Raw genomic sequence first — 20,359 nt, forward strand, 5'->3', positions numbered from 1 at the left:
ACAAAATAATCATATTGATTAAAGCATTAACATTTATGAATTAATGAACAATACTGTTCAAATTATCGATCACGAGGAAGGTCCTATTCTATTCCAAACACATACAGTAAAGTGGATATACAGTATACAACACCCCATCAGTTATATTCAGGTCTAGTGCCACCTGTTGGCACAGTTTTGTAACTTCTTAGAGAACAACTTTTGTTATGTCGAGATAACAAGAAAATTAAGTCGTTATAACAAGAAAACAAGAAGGAAAAAAATGATAATGCATGGCCGCTTAGAACTTCCGTAGAAGAGAGTTGCTGGTGCCCTGATCACATTTCCCTTCGCACAGCTCGCCCCTCCCCTAACATACGAGAAGGAGGAGAGGACAGCCTCAAGGTCATTTCCTGAGAGAAGCCACAGAGCACAAGCAGACATACGAAGTGTCATCCACAGACTACCACACACTCAGAAACAAAATACACATACACACACTAGTCTCAAAGAAGCCACATATAGGAACTGAACTGCTTGGCACTACTGATTAGGTTAATTTCACTGTGGCAGATAAAAAAAAAAAAAAAAAACAACATCAACCAAAAATCATTTTAAACCTGAAATTTTTTTTGCCAAAAGAAAGTGGCCTCTGACCACACTTGGTGTGATTGTTGCCAGGTGTCGCTAAGCAGTTGCTAGGGTATTTTGGATGGATTCAAAGCCATCAAGGTGGTCCCAAATCAAAGGGTCTGTTCTCTTTCCTATGGCTCAGGCCCCCCTCTCCTTCAGTGCAAGCCTAAATAACTTTTTTCAGCCATTATACGGTTTAGTCCACCAAAACTCATTTAAAAAAAATAAAAGCACACCTTTCCTCAATAAGCAACTTGATTTCAAGTATCATAAAATGTGTCAAGATGACAATTTTAAAATGTTTGTATTTATTTATTTATTTGGACAATGAAACAGACATCTAAAGTAAATGGGGTCCAAAATACAGTTTTGTATTAATTTAATAAAAAAAAAATAGTTTAAAAAATAAATAAAAGCGAATACATTTTTGGAATGACATAACGTTGAGTAAATGATAACATCATTTTAAGGGATACTCTCTCTCATTCATGTCAAAACATTTTATTTATTTTTTAACATTCTGTGATCATTTTTTGTCCATTCATGCACTTAGCAGACACATGCAAATGCTTTCAAGATATACTTTTTTCAGTTTATGTATTCCTTGGGAGTCGAACCTATGACTATGGGGTTGCTAGCGCCATACTATATTCATTAAAAGCCCACGCAACCCAAAGTTTCATACATCAAAAACTACAAAAAGACACTGTATAAGTTATCCAAATAAGATGAACAAGTCTTCTGAAGAGGCACAGTCATTTTACGTGATAAACAGGTTTAATTTAGGCTTTCATTTATATATAAACATTAATCAGCAGACATACATAAAGCTCATCAAATAATGTAAACATGGAAATGCAAACATGCTTGCTAGACACATAAGAACATATTAGATTTATGAAAAGCATGTATATAAACATGAGCAAATGTGATTACATTTTAGCCGATATGCATGATGAAAGAATTTTCCAGAAGTGCTGCTTCTGCAGGACAGGACTTCATGTAGTATTCAGCAGGACCTACTGTTTGTTGACACTGGAAGTTGTTTTTTCTCCAGGTTGATGCACTTGTGTGAGGCATCGTAATCTCTTTCAGGTAAATCCATTAAAGTCCTTAGGAGCTCCGGCACAATGCATCAATTATTAATGACTGTACCATTAAAAACAAACTCTCTCTGCCTCTGTGGGCATCATGACAGTATTTTCAGGTGGAGGCTTTGTCGTTGTCTCCAAACAAATGGTGAACAACATACAATACAAGCATATATGTATGTGCTTTGGGTTTGTATCTGCTGTATGAACAGCGTATAATCTGGGCTACTGTGGAGAAGCATCTCAGGTGAGAGAGAAAGAGCTTTGTTGTGTCATGTCATCTTATGACCTTATCCATCAGAGTTTGTCCTGATGTGAACACACATGGCAGGATCAGTGCCTCGCAGTTGGATATACTAAGCTGAGCTAGATGTGTGTGTGGGTGTCCGTGCAGCTTGTTAAAATAGCTTCCAATGAATGTTTGTACGTTTTGTCACAGTTGTGTCTCAATTGTCCCAAGCAAAAAATATATAGCCACATATAAATTGCTTGTCATGGAAAAGTCACAGGGTATTAAGATGTTATCAAACAGCCTTTTGGATTTGCTATGGTGTCTATCAAACACCACCAAATATAAGAGTTTAGGCCTTAACCACCAAGGTTTCCCAAACTTTCAAATGGGGCTATTTGAATAATTTCAGCTATTTTTTTCTTGTGGACTAAATGTAAACATCTTTTATTTAAAATATCTTACTCAGGACAAAAAAAAAACATGCATTTTTATGATCTCTCTTATTTTGTTAAAGGGGTCATATGATGCGATTTGAAGGGTTTTTTTCTCTTTGGAGTAAAGCTGTTCCTGTATAGATAAGATCCCTAAAGTTGCAAAGACTAAAGTCTCAAACCCATAAAGATAATCTTAATAAAAGTTTAGACTCGTCCACAACCTCCTTAAACGCCTCGTTTAAACACACCCCCACGTCTAAGTCACGATGTGGGAAGATTTGCATAACCCCACCCTAATGTTCATGCAAAGAATGAAGACATAACTTTTATTCTTGCTGTTGCTGCCAGTGCCATGTTGTGGAGACGCTGTGTTTCATTGTGAAAGCGAAGCTACTTTGTTTAGCCTTACAAAAGAGGACACAACTAGAAATCAGTGGTTAAGTTGTATTTACAACACTGTTCCAGAACAGTTCAACCCAAATGTTCAGATGTATGCAGCACATTTTATGGAGGACTGTTTCCTGATCCTGGGTGAGAAGACTACAATGCCGGCTGTTCTGACTCGCAGCCTGTAAGTATGTTTTCATATTTAAAGAATTTGCCACTGATGATTCAAACACGAGTTTTGAGCAGTGTAGAGTAATGCTTGTTGTTTGTCGTTTCTCTGACCACAAATGCAGACATGGTTTTATGTTTACATGGCACAATGCAACGCAACGCCTAAAAAGACAGTATAAGTCATAATAATCAGTAATTATGTCCCCACTGGATGCAACAAATGTTTGTTTTTTTATGGGTTTTATTGTTTTTGTCTTGTCGCGCCGGTCACAGTCTGGCAAGGGGTATAACATTTCTGTCACATACTTGAGGCATTCGGCCAATCACAATGCACTGGATAGCTGGCCAATCAGAGCACGCCTCGCTTCTCAGAACGATGAGCTTTGTAAAAAATGTCGCGTTTCAGAAAGGCGGGGCATAGAGGAGAAACAATAATGTACAGTATGTGGAAAATAATGTTTTTTGAACCTTAAACTGCATAAATTTCATACAAAATTATTCACATTTTCACAGATTCTGCAAGGGGCTCCTAAACTTTCGCATGCCACTGTATAACGTGTATGCCTATAGGACTCATTGGTGATTGCTGGAATGGGCCAAGCTAGCCCTCCTGTGAAGGTAGTTCTCATTGCGAAAGCAATTTCATGTTTAACTGTGAGTTAGTGTGTGGTTCTTACCAGTAAATACAACCTAGAGAATAACATATGACTGACTGTCTGCTTGATTTACAAGCAAAATTACACTAGTCAAGGCATTGTAAGGATTTAAATGTCAATAAATAGCCACAAGTCTTTTATAGAATAAACTGCGTAGTTCATAAACAGCAGCAATCCGGGAAGGGCTCCGTTAATACAGGGTGAAATACAATGCCGCCTCCAGCTCCTTCTCTATGTGACAAGCCTCTTGCTGTAACAGTATTATGTTTTCTTTATGAGAGATGCTGCATAACTGTAAAGCTGTTGAATAGTGTATTAACCTATCTGTCAGTGCCTGAGCTTGCAGTTATGTCACATCTTAAAAAGTGCACGCCCAAAGCGCCTACCCCATCACATTCTCTCTTACGAACAGTTCGATCAATCTGTTCCAGTCTCTAAAAATTGCAAGTTCCTAAAATAACCCCTCTTCAGGCACAGGAGCATTATGCTTATTCAAATTTCAGTCAACAAGCTGGCATCCAACCCAGACTGTCTGAGCGCTCTCACTCTCTCTCTTTCAGATTACTTATTGATTTGAGCAGCTTCTGAGGAGCACAAACATAATTAAGGCTGCTCTCATGTGAATGCCTGTTCAATGCGATTCTACAGCTACAAAACCATATAAACACACAAAATATAATCTCTTTACAGCTAAAAAAATTATTTTGCATGCTAACTGAATTGTGTTGTTTGAGCATTTTTATTAGTTATGTTTCATGCCATTCCTGACCTGAAGAGATGCCCTCATCACATCAAATTAAATCATCTCATTTCACACCACATGACAATAGAGGAACATCTTTGATGACAAGCTCTAGAAAGTATGTCCATGGACCCATTAGGGACTGTCTGATGCATGTTGCATGCAAAAATGACAGGATCTGGCCAGCTCCAATTTGATTGGTTGACTGCTACAGTATGCAACTTCCAGGAGTCAGTGTGCACTTGATTTTAATCAGTCTGCTAGGAAGGAGTGTTAACAAGTTCCCAGGTTGCTACAATGAGCATTTTAGAGGAATAACCAGTTGCTGTATTCACCAATGTGTACAAGGTGAATGGCATAAAATCTTTAAAAGATATTTAAGAGGCAATTAGTAGCAAGTAAACATGTTATTCTATAGTCAGGATTGTTTACAGAAATGTCTGTGTAATAATTGCTACTTATTACTTTTAGATGGATACAATTTCTGACCACAAAGTCGCAAAACATTTTAAACAAATTGCTTAAGTGTTGACTGTGTAAGCTTTCACAGAGATTGCTGTATCAGTTCTTGAATGCACCACCACTTTGCACACTGGCTGATTATTTTGGCAACATCGATTTTACATTTACCTGCCTCTTAACATCACATAAAACAGGAAACTCTGGTTGGTTGCTTTTTAATGTCAATCAGATCGGCTTTCCGTCTCTAAGTGGGTTATTATTGGCAAAAACAACCCATATTGTGGCAAATTTCTGCAATACAATCTATAGTATAATTCACTGGTGCTGCTTTGCACAACATCTTGATTTAATAATCTGACGGCAGACACTATACCTCTCGAGAGAAGCTGAATAAATAAACCATTACTCACATTTATTCAGTTATAGCTATAGTTATAGTTATGTGTGGGCACTGTGTTGATGTCTACATCAAAGGATGAACAATGGTTTAAGGAAAACATAAAATCTTGCTGGACTGCTGCTCTGATGCATTTTGGAAACAAGCCACAGGAGATCTGGCTGAAGCTCAAATTAAACTAAGAGCTGTACAGAAATATCAGCAGTTTTACCACAAGGAGATGAGTCTTGCAAAATAAACACTAAATTCTCCATCTCAAAGGTTTGATTTTTAGAGAATTGCACTCAGAATAGATCTTTATTACCAGATAGACATTAATGAAGTAGGGGACATGGGGCCTTCCAAATGTCTTAAGTTAAAAAAAAAGAATATACATTTCTCTAGTTGCCAAGCTCTATCAGGGGGAAAAAAAGTTGTCTGGTAGCTTGTCATGAGAGGCGCTATTTTGCTAACATTGATTTTGATACATTTGACAACACTAAGATGATGTGCTGCCACTCTCCTTCTCCATATCTGATTATAGTGTTCTCAAGGGCATCTTTGTAGGGTGGAGTTTTGGGGAAAAAAAGGAGTATCTAATTCAGCAGCTTCATCTGAGTGAATTTCATAATGGATAACGCCACTAACAGCTTCAATTCCTAATAAGAATAAACATCATTACAACAGTGAGAAAGAAGTGCTCTTTGCAAGCTCTCACACACAGCAGAATGTAAATGCATGAGTGAATGTTTCACAGTTGTGACAGTCGACGTGACCTCCACCTGGCCTTCAGCTCGGAGGGTTGCTGACAGAGATGGACAGATCTCATCTTTCTTCTCCCTTCTCGCTCATGTAGCTGGCAAAGACCTCAGATCACCGCTCGTTCACATTCTGGCTGGGAGCAGCAAGGCTAAGATCCACATTGTCAGCGCTTGATAACGGCGCATGGCACACCGCTGAGCAAATCTGCCTGAAAGCTGTGCTCTTCCACACTCCCTGAGACACTGAAACACTTATTACAGGGAGAGAGAGAAAAGTGAAAGGGCAGATTCTATCACCCTACGATGACAAAATTCCTCAGCTCACGAGTCTAATAGAGACACAACCCCTGAAACATTCCATAATCTCACATCGCAGTGAACGTGGGGTCACGTGCACTGAACTGCGGAGTTCGGCAAATCAGAGTCCCTTACTGAGAAAGCCCTCGGGTGCTGAGATGCCAGGACTCCCAGGATACATCAAAAAATCTGGCCTCATCTTCCCCAGCATCTCCTGTGGTCACAGGGATGTCGAGGGGACAAACATCTAAAAATAGCTTTCCTGCTTCCATTTATAGAATGCACAAGGCAAAGCCACGGATCCATTTCTCTCATAATCACAAATCTTCCCATACAATTCTTTTGTCTTTCCACAAAGCTGCCGAGAGCGATAAGAGCGATAAAGATTTCCAGTCAGAGCAGCTTAATTTATTGTCGGAACAATTCATTTCAATAAGTTGGCAGGATCGGGCTCCATTCCATTGACGTTTTCACGCATATATTACATTTTGATCAAGATTTATGTCCTTTTCAGCATTGTCTTGTCAATATCAGTGGCAATAGACAAAAGGGAATGATGTGTGAAGCAAGTAGCATTTCACAAAGTGTGAACCAAGAGATGCACACAATAAATCAAAGACACTGAAATTATATAAGGAGGAAAACTTTGAAAGCAATAGACCCCTTAAAAGTTTGTAAACATTGCAACGTCTCCGGGTGGGCGGGGCTTAGCTGGAGGCAAAAAGAGGCGCGGACGCAATGTAGACAAGCGTAAACTAGCACGTTTTAGGAGGGATTTATTAAACATGGATGCAGAAGAAGGTTCGGAACTGCCGAATATGTACAGTCACTGACTCTGCGGGACCGTGACAAAAAATAAAATAATAAGAAAAGTGGGAGTTAGCATACATTTATCAATTAATTCAGTTGATCACTCAGTTCACTGACCTAAACTGGTTATCTGACCAAAATATAATGACGAGTGGATAACATTACAGTAGCCTAATTTATTTATTTATTTATTTTTAGCTAAGCCTGGTGTAGTTCTTGTATCTTGTTCTCATTGGAAACATTTTAACCAGGTTTTGGATATTTCCTAGACAACATATGAATTACTTTCGGGTGGTTTGGGGAATTTTGTCAAGGCTTATTGTCTAATGTAACCTATCGCTGGGCTAACTATTATTAGCAATGTGGATTATTTTAAGAGACCATTCAAAGGATGGCACACACATCTATCGCTGTATGTTTGTTTAACATTTAAGCTAGCTAGTGCGCTGAAGGTTGGCGACTTTTCACCTATAAAACATAAACTTGCTGATTTGTACTAGATAAAACCAACACACCAGTACATATGCATAGATTATTTTACCTAATATGAAGTGTGCACTGCAAACACGAGCATTATTTATGATCGTCTCTGTGTAGTCTGTACGCCGTATTGCATTCAACCACAATTGTCTTCTTGATTTCTGTGAAGGAATGTCGGCCGGGATCCGGTGAAACTTTAGTTTTGAACCAAAAGTGCTGTTCCTTCTATTCTGGCAGCCAAGAACACAACAAGACGACATTTTAAAGTCAAAACCTCAAACTTTTAGCGCGCCTGCTATGAGTTCTTCCTTATGTTTTGCCTCCAGCTAGAGCGGTGACGTCACAGTGACGTAGGCGATTAAGGGGTCTATAGTCAAATCTTGAATGGAACAGATTCTTTTTCGGGGTGCAGTCTTGTTTTGGGCCAACTGTTTTGAGTAAGTAGGGCATATTGAGCCTAATCTCCACTAAACTTAGTGTTCAGCCAGATATCAAAATGCAGAAAAATCTTAAAGAGCAGGGTGGTATAGATATGTAACAATCTGAATACAATAAAAACTTTGTAAAATGCTATAAATTACAATAATAACAAACCATGTTGGAAGATTTTCAATAAATTTCCAACCGCCTGGGGTCTTTTTGTCTTTTCTCAGTATAAAGTTCATCCTAAGGCAAGTGATCACTCAACTGGGGAAAAGTCATTCATCATTATGAAGAGATGTATGAATTACCTGGTTCTGTGCAGTTCTTCTCTGTCTCATTGTCTCCGGCTGTGGCCATAAGCCTTCGGCCCAGATGATCTCTGGGAACAGCAAACCCCTCCTGAAGCACCAGCCCATGACCTGTGAATAAAGATATACACACATTATTTACATTTACAAATTCATAGCATAGGGACCAAAGCTGTTGTGAACCTGCTTACTCGGATCCATACATAACTGGCACAGATTTGCAGAAAATTACCATCGTTTGGCAAATAAATTATTTACGGACAGTTACTTACATACTCCCAGCAATTTAAAACATAATCTTATGTTGCACCTCAAATGACAAGGGAATTTATAGAAACATTAATATTAATTAGCCAGTCTGTGGACTCATTCTCTCAAATGGCTTGGGTATGCAGAATTTGTGCAGCTTATATGGACTGCTCCCCCCCGCAACAATTATATACATTTTTAAATTATTTAATAAATGTTAGTACTTAATGAATTAACCTAATATAAGTCCATGAATGTGTTCACTTAAACAGTCAAATTTTGTTTTAATATAACTTCAGACAAATACCTTACGGTTTAAAATAGTTTTACAAGTTTAGCGTGTCACCTTGCATTACACTTCATGTCAACTATCCAAATACTCATCGTCATCAAGAAATAGTTAACAACTTAGTTAGTGTGTGATACTGCGCCCTTGATTTGCCTGGCTTTCTGTTTTAATGTTCCTACTGGATGAGCATTGTATCATGGTTAGCAACACCACGGGGGTTATTTATTTTGAGAAATCATAAAAAGAAAATGGTGTGAAGATTCAACCATGCATATTGTCCAAATAGCCAGGGCTTGAATTAGGATTTCATGCATCATATTTGCCTGCATTTCTATTATGCTTCAGCAGTCGATTTCAGCACATCATTTTTTTTTTTTTTTTTTTTTGATGAGGATACTGTATGTGGTAAGGTCCAAAAAATATATATAATCACATTTATCTTGTTCTGAAACTATAGCACACATTTAGTGGAACATGTTTATTGGACAGCTGGCATTACAGCTGTTAATCACTGAACACATTGTGTTTATTCAAATTATAAAACAAAATAAGATCACACAAAAATGCAAATTCTGACAAAAATAATAAAACAACATTACTTTTTTGTCCAGCATGAAAGCAATTAACTAGTAGAATGACTAAGTAGCTGTAGTCATCACTTAGTTCTATTTTTAAGGATTTTCATGATGTTCAACTTCTTCAACATATGAGCACCTCTCATTAAGATTACATTGCAATTAGGGACTACTGAAAACTACAATGTCTTTACTAGTTACACGCAACAACAAATAGCATGACCAATGTGGTCCGTTTTATGAACAAATGACCCTTATGTGCAGATACTTTAATAAATCTGTTCAAAAGTGACTCTCAGACCATCAGTTTTAATCAGTCCAATGACTCCCTTACTAAGTAACATGGTTGATTGAGTGGTTGATTTAGTGGTTCTTGGCTGGTTAAATTTGGCACGTCCAGCTCAAGTGTTAGCTTTTGAAATAGGTTTTTTTAAATGTCAAATTATTTTCTATCCCAGTTTAATATCAGTTAGAATTTTAATGCACAAAATACCTTTTAAAGTGGCCACTCTTGATTCTATAAATATTCCCCATTACGTTAGGAGTAGCCAGACAGAAACAAAATCAAAAATATTCCAAACACTGAAATCAGCTGCAGCAAAACCTGTTTAAAATATTCCAACTGCTCCTAAATCAAGAACAGAATGACCCACTTACAGCTTATGAGAAGCAGAAAAAAGAAGCAGTGAAGTTGTGTAACGGAGTTTCACAGAAGGAGGACAGAATAATGAACTCAACAGCAATAAAAAGTTCATTTTCAGCCGGCATTAACTTCCCTACAGTTATGGATGGAGGAAAATGAGAAGGTGCAGAAGAACAGGAATGAGATTTGGGAAGCTGGCCCATATTAGGTGGGATGTTCAGTAAATCACAGCTGGGGTGCACACCAGATGGACTCCTGACAGGCTTATCAAAAATGCCAGTATCCATAGAGCCATTAAAGCAGAAAGCACATATTCAGCATACTCATCATTACAATATCATGTGCAGGTAATCCTTTAAGCCGCTTGTAATTTTGGTGTAATTAAACTCAACCGCACCCACTAGTATCACTCAGCCAGGCAGGCAACGCTGTACACTTTGTAGACAAGAGTAAGTGGAAAAGCTTGATGCAAAGTCCCCTATAATGAGACATCATTTGTGCCTGAGATGTGCTTGTACCACAGGGGGTTGAGTTGGGTGTTCATTGGGTTTTCATTTCAGCTGGAAACTGCAGTCAATTGTATGTGTAGATAATTCAAATTCATTTCAGATAAAAAATGACTGCAGTTACCAGCTGAAATTAATACTAGTGGCAATAAACAACTTTTATTCTTTTTTTTTACCCTGATTACAGGAGTAGATTATAAATACCCATTTATATAAATAATAAATCCTTTTTTTCATGCAGCTACTTGCGCAGTACTATGTTATGAACTTTAGAGCTTTGTTTTGAAACAAATTTCACAATTCGATTTAATTCTCCTTCACAAGCTTGCTATTAAATTCGGATTTCGACTCGATGCGATTCAAGATCGATTAGCTTATTTTGGATAGATATCAGGTACATGCCATGGCAAATTTTCTCATGGAAAAAAAGAAAAGAAAAAAAAAATACTCTCAACTAATGCTGTAAAATATACCTGAGTGTCAATATTTATGGAAGGTTGAAATTTGCTGGTTTGTCTACAAACACTTAAAATATACTCAGTTTTTGTAATATTAAAGTTATAATACTAACTTTAACTTTAAATTACATAACTGTATTTCTACTCCAATTAGTTTTTTTGAAATATAAACATTTAAATGGTGGTCATCACAAAAACTTGACATATTTATTCAAACATGAATTAAATATTAAAGAACAGTAAAAAAAGAAAAGAAAATAATAATAAAGAAAAAAAGAATATATATATGTATGTATGTATGGGTCATTGACGTATAAGGATTTTCGACAGGCCAATTTTAAAATACAAAAAAATAATAATATCTATTGTAATCGTTCAAACATTAAGAATGTTGTGTGTCGTATGAAATGACCCAAATTGCATATAAATCTATTCCAAATTATACTAAAATAAGATATTTTATGTATATAAACCATCAACTGAATATAAAAGCACTGGAACACTGCCAATCTGGGACATATCAATAATGGAATATATATCTATAACGGAATACACTCTGCAGTGGTCGCACCACATGATATTTTCAAATTCAGTCAAAATTTACAAGCACAGAATTGGCCACCTAAACAAAACAAGCCAGCTTCCCACAAAAGGTCACTATGAAATTTATAATGAAAATAAATACTTGCAGAAATAACTTAATATTTATTGTTTTTTGAGGTCATATCACATGATATCCAAATGTGGTAACTACATAACAGCAGGTAAAAAGGTTCTTTTTTTTTCCAAATTTGAAAGAGACTTATAAACCTGCTTGATGCTTCCATGGGTCTTTAGCAAATTGGTATATGATGCAAAGTCCTATTTTTAAAAGGATTTCAACAAAAAAGTCCCAAAATGATAGTTTCTTGATGGTCGCACCACATGATATTTCATAAAATGGGAATCATCGGACAAAGTTTGTTTGTATATTATGATGGGAATATAAATACAAATGCTTTACAATTTTACACAGGATTACACTTTGGAAGTCATGCCAAATAGTGCATAAAATTAATTTGAATAAATTTAGAATAATTTCAAAGATGCTTACAAAAAAAACGTTATGGCCGGACGGTCACACCACATGATATTTTGACACTTTGAATAACAGAAAAATTACAAATAACTAATGTTTTTTGAAAAGTTAAAGTGAGTTCATACATGGGAAAAAAGTCCTTCATATATATGGCATCTTTTTTATGCATTTAAACCAACTTTTAACCGAAAAAAAAAAAAAAATTAAATCGGACTGAAAATTTAGGCGTTAGAAAAATGCTAAAATGACACGGTTACTACAGCAAAAGCATTTTTATTCTAAGTTTCCTTTTGTTACACCCTTGGTTAAGTTTAGGGTAGGGTTTAGTGATGGAATGTTATTGTCAAATGTGACAGCATTAACTTTTAATGCCACTCACTTGACATCTCACATAGAAAGGGTTGAGAAACATGCAAGAAGCAATGTATATTTTTCTGAAATATCACCACAGGCACTTTTTTTTTCTCAATGAGCCTCTGTTGGTCTATAATGTTATCATAGTTTGGATACTGTGCTGACTGTGTGTGGCTCTTTGCCTGGCACTGATTCCATTTCCAGTGTGTTCTAGAATGCTTTTCATCTCCATACTTAAATTACACATGAGATTGTTATAACCTCTATATTACAGATGTGATTTTTTTTTTATTCAATTGATAAAACTGCTTTCCCTCAAATCCCCCTTCACCTTCCTTTCACAGTACTCTTGTGGAGAGAAAAAAAAAAAGAAAACATCAGACTCTTTGGATATCAGACTGTCTGCCAGCTAATGATCAACGGGGGGTCTCAGAGAGTGCTGCAGTTTTTTTTTTCTTTTTAAAGATTTGATGTTGTTCCAAACCTGTATGACCTTGTTTCTTTCTTGGAACACAAACAGAGATGTTAAATAAATATTCAAGCTAAATATTTCCACACACATTTAAAGTGAGCTGGGAAGTAGTATTTCCGGTATTTTGAGTTAAAACTTCACATACACACTCTGGGGACATCAGAGACTTATATTACATCTTGTGAAAAGGGGCATAATAGGTCCCCTATAAAATGGGCAGTTAAAGGTGTTGTTTGTAGGATTGACCTACTTGAAGCTACTAGTTGTTGTTGAGTTAAGTATTGCAGTCCAAATGCTAAATATTAGAGAGGGTTTTTTTTTTTAGTTTCACGTATTCAGACTGCGGCTGAAGGTCTGGAATTCATAGCAGCTTTCTTTGGCCAAGGCCCGGCCATGAGGCCATTTGACCGACATGTCAAACAACCAGTCACATTTCATTCAGCATCACGTTTCAGGGCGTGGAAATGTTGCCACAATAATAGACCGGTGTGTAAAATTCTCAGATGTATTTGAAAGATTCTGTGCCGCGAACTTTAAATATTTCACATACTTTTGAAACTCCAGTGTTTAGTTGATGCTAATAAGCGCTCGTCGTCACAGTTGTAAACACTACGGCTTTCTTCATTACGGCATCTTTGTTGCCGGACAGAATGCGACACACACATCTCCAGGAAATCCTGTAGAATTCAACCAATCGGATGACGACTTCAACACTCCTGAAGTGTTTCCAGTTTTGTGTTCCATGCATCAAACCGTTAGCCAACGGTCGGTGGGCGTGTCTTCTGAGGCTGAGACTACTCCTCCTCAGACTTAACAGCAGGTTGCCTGATTGACCACACCAACAAGAAGGTGCGCATTTGAGATAAATGAAATATGCGGTGTTTTCCCGAACCCGGTTGCCGATATACAATTGGGTAAAACTGGCAGTGGGCGGGTTTCACAAACCAAAACAGAGACTGACATCCCGGCCCAGAACGCACATTTTCAAAGGAGAATAACTGACTGTAGCATTGTTTTTCAGATAAACACTTGTTAACTTAGCAGGTTTCTTAAATATCTGCAAACATATTGTGGTATTTTATGCTTTAGTAGAGTCAAAAGCTTACATACAGCACCTTTAATCGTCAAACAATAATAAAACAGTCCATTCGATTATTATCATACCGTTCACAGATGAACACAATCAGGGACTGTGTGATATTTTAGCTTGGAATCATCGTCGTTTGTTTGATTGTGGACTTATACGCACAAATGAGACAGCTGAATATAGGCTACTGTAACCGTGCCAACCAACACAAAAGAGGCCAAAGACTAACGAACGTTGAAAAAATGCTGTCAACCGCTCCTGTATTTATTCATGTGAATCCTGAGAGAAGGATGTTCTCCTCACTCACAGCAGCCTATTCACACTACTGTGTATAATTCAACGTCTGACGTCCCAAAAAAGGACAAGCACTGCTGCCTTGTCGGCGCATACACTATAAGATAACGACACACACGTGTAAGTATAGCGATGTGTAGCCCCAACAAAACACAGTAGGACAATCACTACTCACCTGTTTTCGTGAGCAACGCCGACATGCACCACGCCAAGAACAGGATGCTGCAGATGAAGCACACCTGCGCGAACAGCATCTCTCTCCTTTTGCGAACTTTAAACATTTTGGTAATGATGCTCTTTTTAGATATACTGCAGCTCTGCTCTAGCTCCATGGTCGTCTGTGGCTGGGTCATTTCGCGAGTGTAATTCAGCTCCGGATTGAAGCCACACAGAGGGCTGGGACCGCAGGAAAAATCAGGCTCGGGATGAGGTCTTCCTCATGTCCAGCGCGCGGTGCAGCGCGCGGCGTGCATGTGTGCGTGAGCTTCAGTCGCGCTCGTTCTGATGTTGGATTATTAAAGCAGCCCGAGAAAAAAATAAATACAATCTATTTATAATCAGCTGAAATTATTTTGTACGGTATGCTGTCGGATTCACAGTTGTCTAGTGATAGTAAGACTAAAACCCAAATTCTCCTTGACATAAGAAATATACAGGGCGAGCTAGCTGTCCTTATATTTTAGAAAATATATAAACGACCCTGTCGGTAAACGTCTTATCCCATCCTGTTAAGGATCAGTCCTCTCAAGTTGAGCTTTCATCTCCCTCTCATGCAGCTGCTGTGACTTCTACATGTGAGAGATTGTTACGCGCGTTCACGTGACACTGATGACGTATGCACACTGAGCCTACTACACTCACTAGACTACTATAATCCCTGGAAAAGGCATGGCTTATACCATGCAAATAGTGTAAGATATTCCTAATAAAGCCACTTAATGTCATGAAAAATACTGTATGTCACTCTAATGATATTAACAGTAAATTCAGAAATGATCGTTTTTTCATGTGGATCTTGTATCAGTGGATCATATTTTCTTTAAATGTTCTATTTTTAGGTAGGTATTGGTGTAATGCTGCCTGAAATTAAGCTTTGCCTTCAAAAATACAAATTACATTTTAAAATAAATTAAAATAGCCAGTTATAGCTATAGCCAAGTTTTAGATGTTCATGGATGTTTATAGCTCAATAATAATAACCGTTGACACTGTAAAGTAACACAAGTGTCACAAAAAAAAATAATTTAATGCTTAATGGTTTTTCTTTACTGACTACTTCTGTTTGTCAATTGCACTTTTCAGTATCAGTGGATTGTGTGTAAAACAGGACATATACAAACAGTAAAAAGTTTCTTTCTTAACTTTTCCTTAAAATTGCCCTATTAAAAATGATGGGTTGTTGTAAATTAATCCTGGGTGAGTCACTTTGACAGATGTAGGTAGAAAGCAGCTTATATGGTGACGAATGGCTGGGCAACATTTTTTCCAGGCTTTTTCCATGGGTTCTTAATGTGTGAGGCCCTACATTTACAAATTAGAAGAAAGTGGTTCATAAACTTAGTAATGCAGTGACCACAGGATGCTGTGGTTGTACTTTCTAAAGGAAAAATGCATTTTTTATCCTTTAGGAATAATGTTATTTTAGAAAATGTCAGGTTAAGGTCAGTTCCCTAATGTAATAGAATATTAATACTGAATTAACTAGTCACAAAAAGGGAAAGTAAATATCAAAATCTGTCATTTCAAGAAAGTCAATTCACAAACCATTCACCCAAATGTTCTCTAAAATGTATAATAAAAACCTTGAGAAATGTGTAATATTTGGGTGGATAGATTGACTTCAGTTCTGTAAAAAAAGTACACATCAAAAATGTTATGGATATATGATCTAGTAACACATACACTGTTCAGTATACTGCAAGAAAAATTTTAATTATTTTTTGCAACCATTTTTCAACATGACGTCCCAAATAATATGTCTGCAATGGTGTAAAAAAAACAAAAACCAAAAAAAAAAAAAATCAATCAGCCTGAATAACTGATATTTTTAAGACACATCTTGTCCACTTCAGTCTTCAATTTCCATTTTTAATGCAGTCTGGGATTTGACCTAATAACCTTCCTCAAAGTCATTCACATTTTCAAGAAATCACATTCAAAGAAAACCTCTGGTAAATAACAGTCTTCATTTCTCACCAGCATAAAATGCAGTTTTTGTTTCACAAATGTGATTTATGAATAAAAAAAAATATTTCTACCTTTTTGATAAAAATACTGTACTGACTTCAGATTGTTGTCTGGCTCACTTTACTGCATCAATATTCTTTTCCGAGAACAGAAGCCACTTCCTTCCTATAGTATCAACCTCAGTCAGTGAATCTGTATGCTGGTAGTCAAAAGTATGTTTATGGTTACCCTGTTGAAAAAAACAGCATATGCTGGTTAGTTATGTTTTGACGCATGGCTTGGTTTAACCTGGTCCTTGGCTGGTTTAAGCTGGTCATGTTCTGGTCCTAAGCTGGTCCAAAGCAACTAGCCCCTGTTCAGGCCAAGCTTAAACCATCTCATGACTAGCTATGGACCAGCTTAAACCAGCTCAGCAACCATGCTTCAAAACATACCTAACCAGCATATGCTGTTTTTTTCAACAGGGTAGACTACTTCCTGACTGTCTTAGTATCTAGGGCAAAGTTATGCCCATTAGACTTTTTGATTACTTACTGAATCTGATTCACTTGTCTGAGGCAGTGAGTAGAACTGATGATCAGGACTGAAAATGATTAGAACAGACACCCAGGATCTTTCACAGAGGGTGAGATTTGATGTAGTGGATCTGAATCTGTTTTTCTCTCTTTCTCTTTGCTGTATCTCTCTCCTTCTCCCTTTGTGTGCCCAGTCAAAGCAATTAGTCTCCCTGACGGTTAGCATTTCAGCAAAAACAGCAACTGACTGACAAATGAAAAGTCTTTTCCTGCGGCAGTCAACTTGTTTTTATTTTACACAAACATTATTTAAAGGAATACTTCAGACAAAAATGAAAATTTGCTGAATATGTACTCACCGCCAGGCCATACTGTGAAGTGAAAAGTTGAGTGTTTATAAGAATCAAATCCGTCATGAAGGCCTTTTAACTTTTAACCATGACTTCTGGCCTAAAGTCCACAATCCATTATACCACTTCATCCAGAGGAAAAGTCCATTCCCTGTTGTCCTCTCAAATCAAAATCCACCAACATATTTTTGACAATTCTTGCTTATACAGTAAATGGTGTTAGATCTGTGCATATTTCTCTCCTGATTCAGATGACACAACATTTTCCCTGGAGAAAGCAATATTGTAAAAAAACATCTTAATGAGGGAGTTGTTTCTTACAAATATGCAGTTTTTCACTTTCACAAAACATTAATTGATGGACTGGAGTCGTCTGGATTATTATGATGTTTTTATCATGCTGAATTTCTCCAAATCACAAGATACAAACTCTACATATTGGATGGCCTGTGAGTGAGTACATTTTCAGCAAATGTTCATTTTTGGGTGAACTTGGTGTAGAAATCAGAATTTGCAAGCAAATTTCACAAACAATATCAAAAAAAGACATGAAACAAATTAAACATGAAGTTTTGTGAAACTATGGTGCAAAGCTAAACAAATTTGTAACAACTAAGCCCAGCACAGCAGTCTGTGTGTGTTAAAGCTCAACAACAAAGAATCAGCCTCAGGGTGGACTGTTAGTGCGGCCTTTTTTGCTGGGCCATCGTTCAGTTGCCTGAACTAAATGCATCGCTATAGACAAAAGATGAAGCAAGAGTAGGTTACATGCTCACAAATCTGTTTTCACCAGCTACAGCCTACACTGGCTGATGTCAGTGCTTTTTAATATCAGTTTTTTTCTAACCATTCTTCAGGCTAAAAGAACAGGACTGTGTGACCGGTAAGCAAGATTTACTGGACCCCCTGCAGTGCATGGTGGGTAAGTCTGCCAAAAGATGGTGTGGAATAGCTCAGAAGTCATGCTGCCTTCTTGCAATCATGTGAATGGTCTGAATTCTCCAGCGGTGTGTATGTGTGAGTGTGCGTATGTGTGAGAGAGAGAGTGTATGAGAGTGTATGTGTGTGGTGAGTAACTCTCTAGAGTTTTAAAGGTCAGCTGGTGAGAATTTAGGCTGAGGTTCCAGGTGGGAAGAGAGGTGCTCGATGCTGTGGTGACTTGTCATAATACTGAGAGACAGTATTATGTTTGTTTAAGATGGGTTTTCAAGCTGTACAGTGCCAGGAACCTCCCTCCCAGACAACCATCTTAGGGGCGCCCAATATAAAAAAGCAAGATTATCTCAACATTTTATCACAACTTTCATTAAAAAATTGAATGTTTGAATGGAGTACCTTCACAGACTCCTAGTTTATATATTTGATATATCTGAACTAATATATATTTCTAGTAGCAGCTTTTGAGTAGACCTTGGAATACAAAATACTGGAATACTGAGAGTCAACCATCACAATTCAACTATATTATTAAAGTAGCTTTTTACACACACACACACACACACACACACACACACACACACACACACACACACACACACACACACACACACACACACACACACACACACACACACACACACACACACACACACACACACACACACACACAGACAAAGGTTTTATATGCTGTAATTTTGTTAATATTTGTTAATTATCTTATGTGATGGCCTAACAGGAAGGATAATAGTTAGTGTAACAAACTTTAAAGTTCTAGAGTCTATACTGTCTTTCAAAGTAAGTGTCAATACAATAACCTTTCCAAAAAGTCCCAGAAATTCCTTGTAGTAAAAAGTGTGACAGCCAGCCTTAGTCTGCTTCTAAGTACTTTGACATAATTTTCATTTTCTGTAAATATGCAGTTGAAATGTTCAATCATATAACAGGGTAATTAACCTTAAATGGATCATTTAATGACGTGTACTTGATGCAAAAACAATGATGAGGTTATGGTCTTTACTGTAAGGTATAGGAGCACAGCCCCAGGTAACACCGCCACAGCAAATGTAACATTATTTAGTATGCCCAGGAAAATTATATCATGCAGCAGGAGAATGTTATTTATTTTGTAGTGCTTTTAATCACAGAACATTTGCTCCATTTATGTTTTTTTTTCCTAGTACATTTTTTTTCTACAGAAAGTGTTCTAGTAACCAATTGGTATAAAGAGGGATTCATGCTCTCACCCTCTCTCTCTCTCTTGCTCTCTCATTCCATTGAATCATGTGTTTAGTTCAGATGACTTGCTTCCCCAGACAATAATGACAATAGACTTGAGCCTTTTTCCACGTTAAAGCCTTGAAGAAAGACTGTGACTGTTTTAACTAACCAACACTAACTGGTTAGATGCTGAAGTCACAATTGTTGTATTGTGTTTTTGATGTTTAAGAAGCTCTATACTTCCTGTGCTTTTCAGAGATATAATATTTATGTGATGAGCATGCCAATACGTTTCTCTCCCATGTAAAGTCTGCTAAATACATAATGCATTTAAGAGCAGAACTATGTGGAATCAGCCTTGTTGTTGTACTATATGTTAACTGTCAACTTTCAAATATACATTTGTTGTAGACTGGCAAAACCATTCTGACTAAAGCCAACTTGGACTGAAATAATGTGTGTTTTTCCTTACCGCTCTGCTGGCTCAGGGATCATAACGATGACTCCTTAGGCAGGGATGATTAAGCAAGATTTAATGCTGTCACTCAAAACCTTCACAGCCGTTTACATCAGCTGTAACTGGATCGCGCTCTAGATGTAAATGAATCTGGAGTATAGCCAAACCTCACTGTGGAAGGTGAACATCCAGAATCAAGACTTCTTTTAAGGAGAATTCAGGAACTTGAACTTGATGACGGTTTGTTAAACTCTATTATGCTAGTCTGTAGACCCGACTCCCTGACTTTGACAGAGCAGTGGAAAGCTCTAAACAAAGACACAAACAAACACAATTCTTGAGTGTTTTGTCACAGCATTATGCTGTCTTTGAAAATTCATTAGAATTATTGTAAATTGGGCGAAAATGTTGGGCGAACAATAAACTTTATTGTTGTCGAGACTGTT

At 37.3% G+C, this 20,359-nt stretch overlaps 1 protein-coding gene across 4 annotated transcripts in view; it reads right to left on the reverse strand.

The window, feature by feature from the left end:
* Positions 1-15,033, reverse strand: part of LOC109108240 (sodium/potassium/calcium exchanger 4-like) — a 28,095-nt gene extending 13,062 nt beyond the window's left edge. For all 4 annotated transcript variants that reach the window (XM_042774316.1, XM_042774315.1, XM_042774314.1 and 1 more), the window contains exons 1-2: positions 14,423-15,033; positions 8,243-8,353 (exon numbers count right to left, since the gene is read on the reverse strand). In XM_042774316.1, coding sequence (XP_042630250.1) covers positions 8,243-8,353; positions 14,423-14,600 — 289 coding nt within the window. In that variant the 5' untranslated portion in view covers positions 14,601-15,033. The remainder of the gene's footprint in view (positions 1-8,242; positions 8,354-14,422) is intronic.
* Between the last annotated feature and the right edge of the window lie 5,326 nt (positions 15,034-20,359).

This window comes from Cyprinus carpio, chromosome A17, assembly GCF_018340385.1.
Source record: "Cyprinus carpio isolate SPL01 chromosome A17, ASM1834038v1, whole genome shotgun sequence".
NCBI classification, from domain to species: Eukaryota; Metazoa; Chordata; class Actinopteri; order Cypriniformes; family Cyprinidae; genus Cyprinus; species Cyprinus carpio.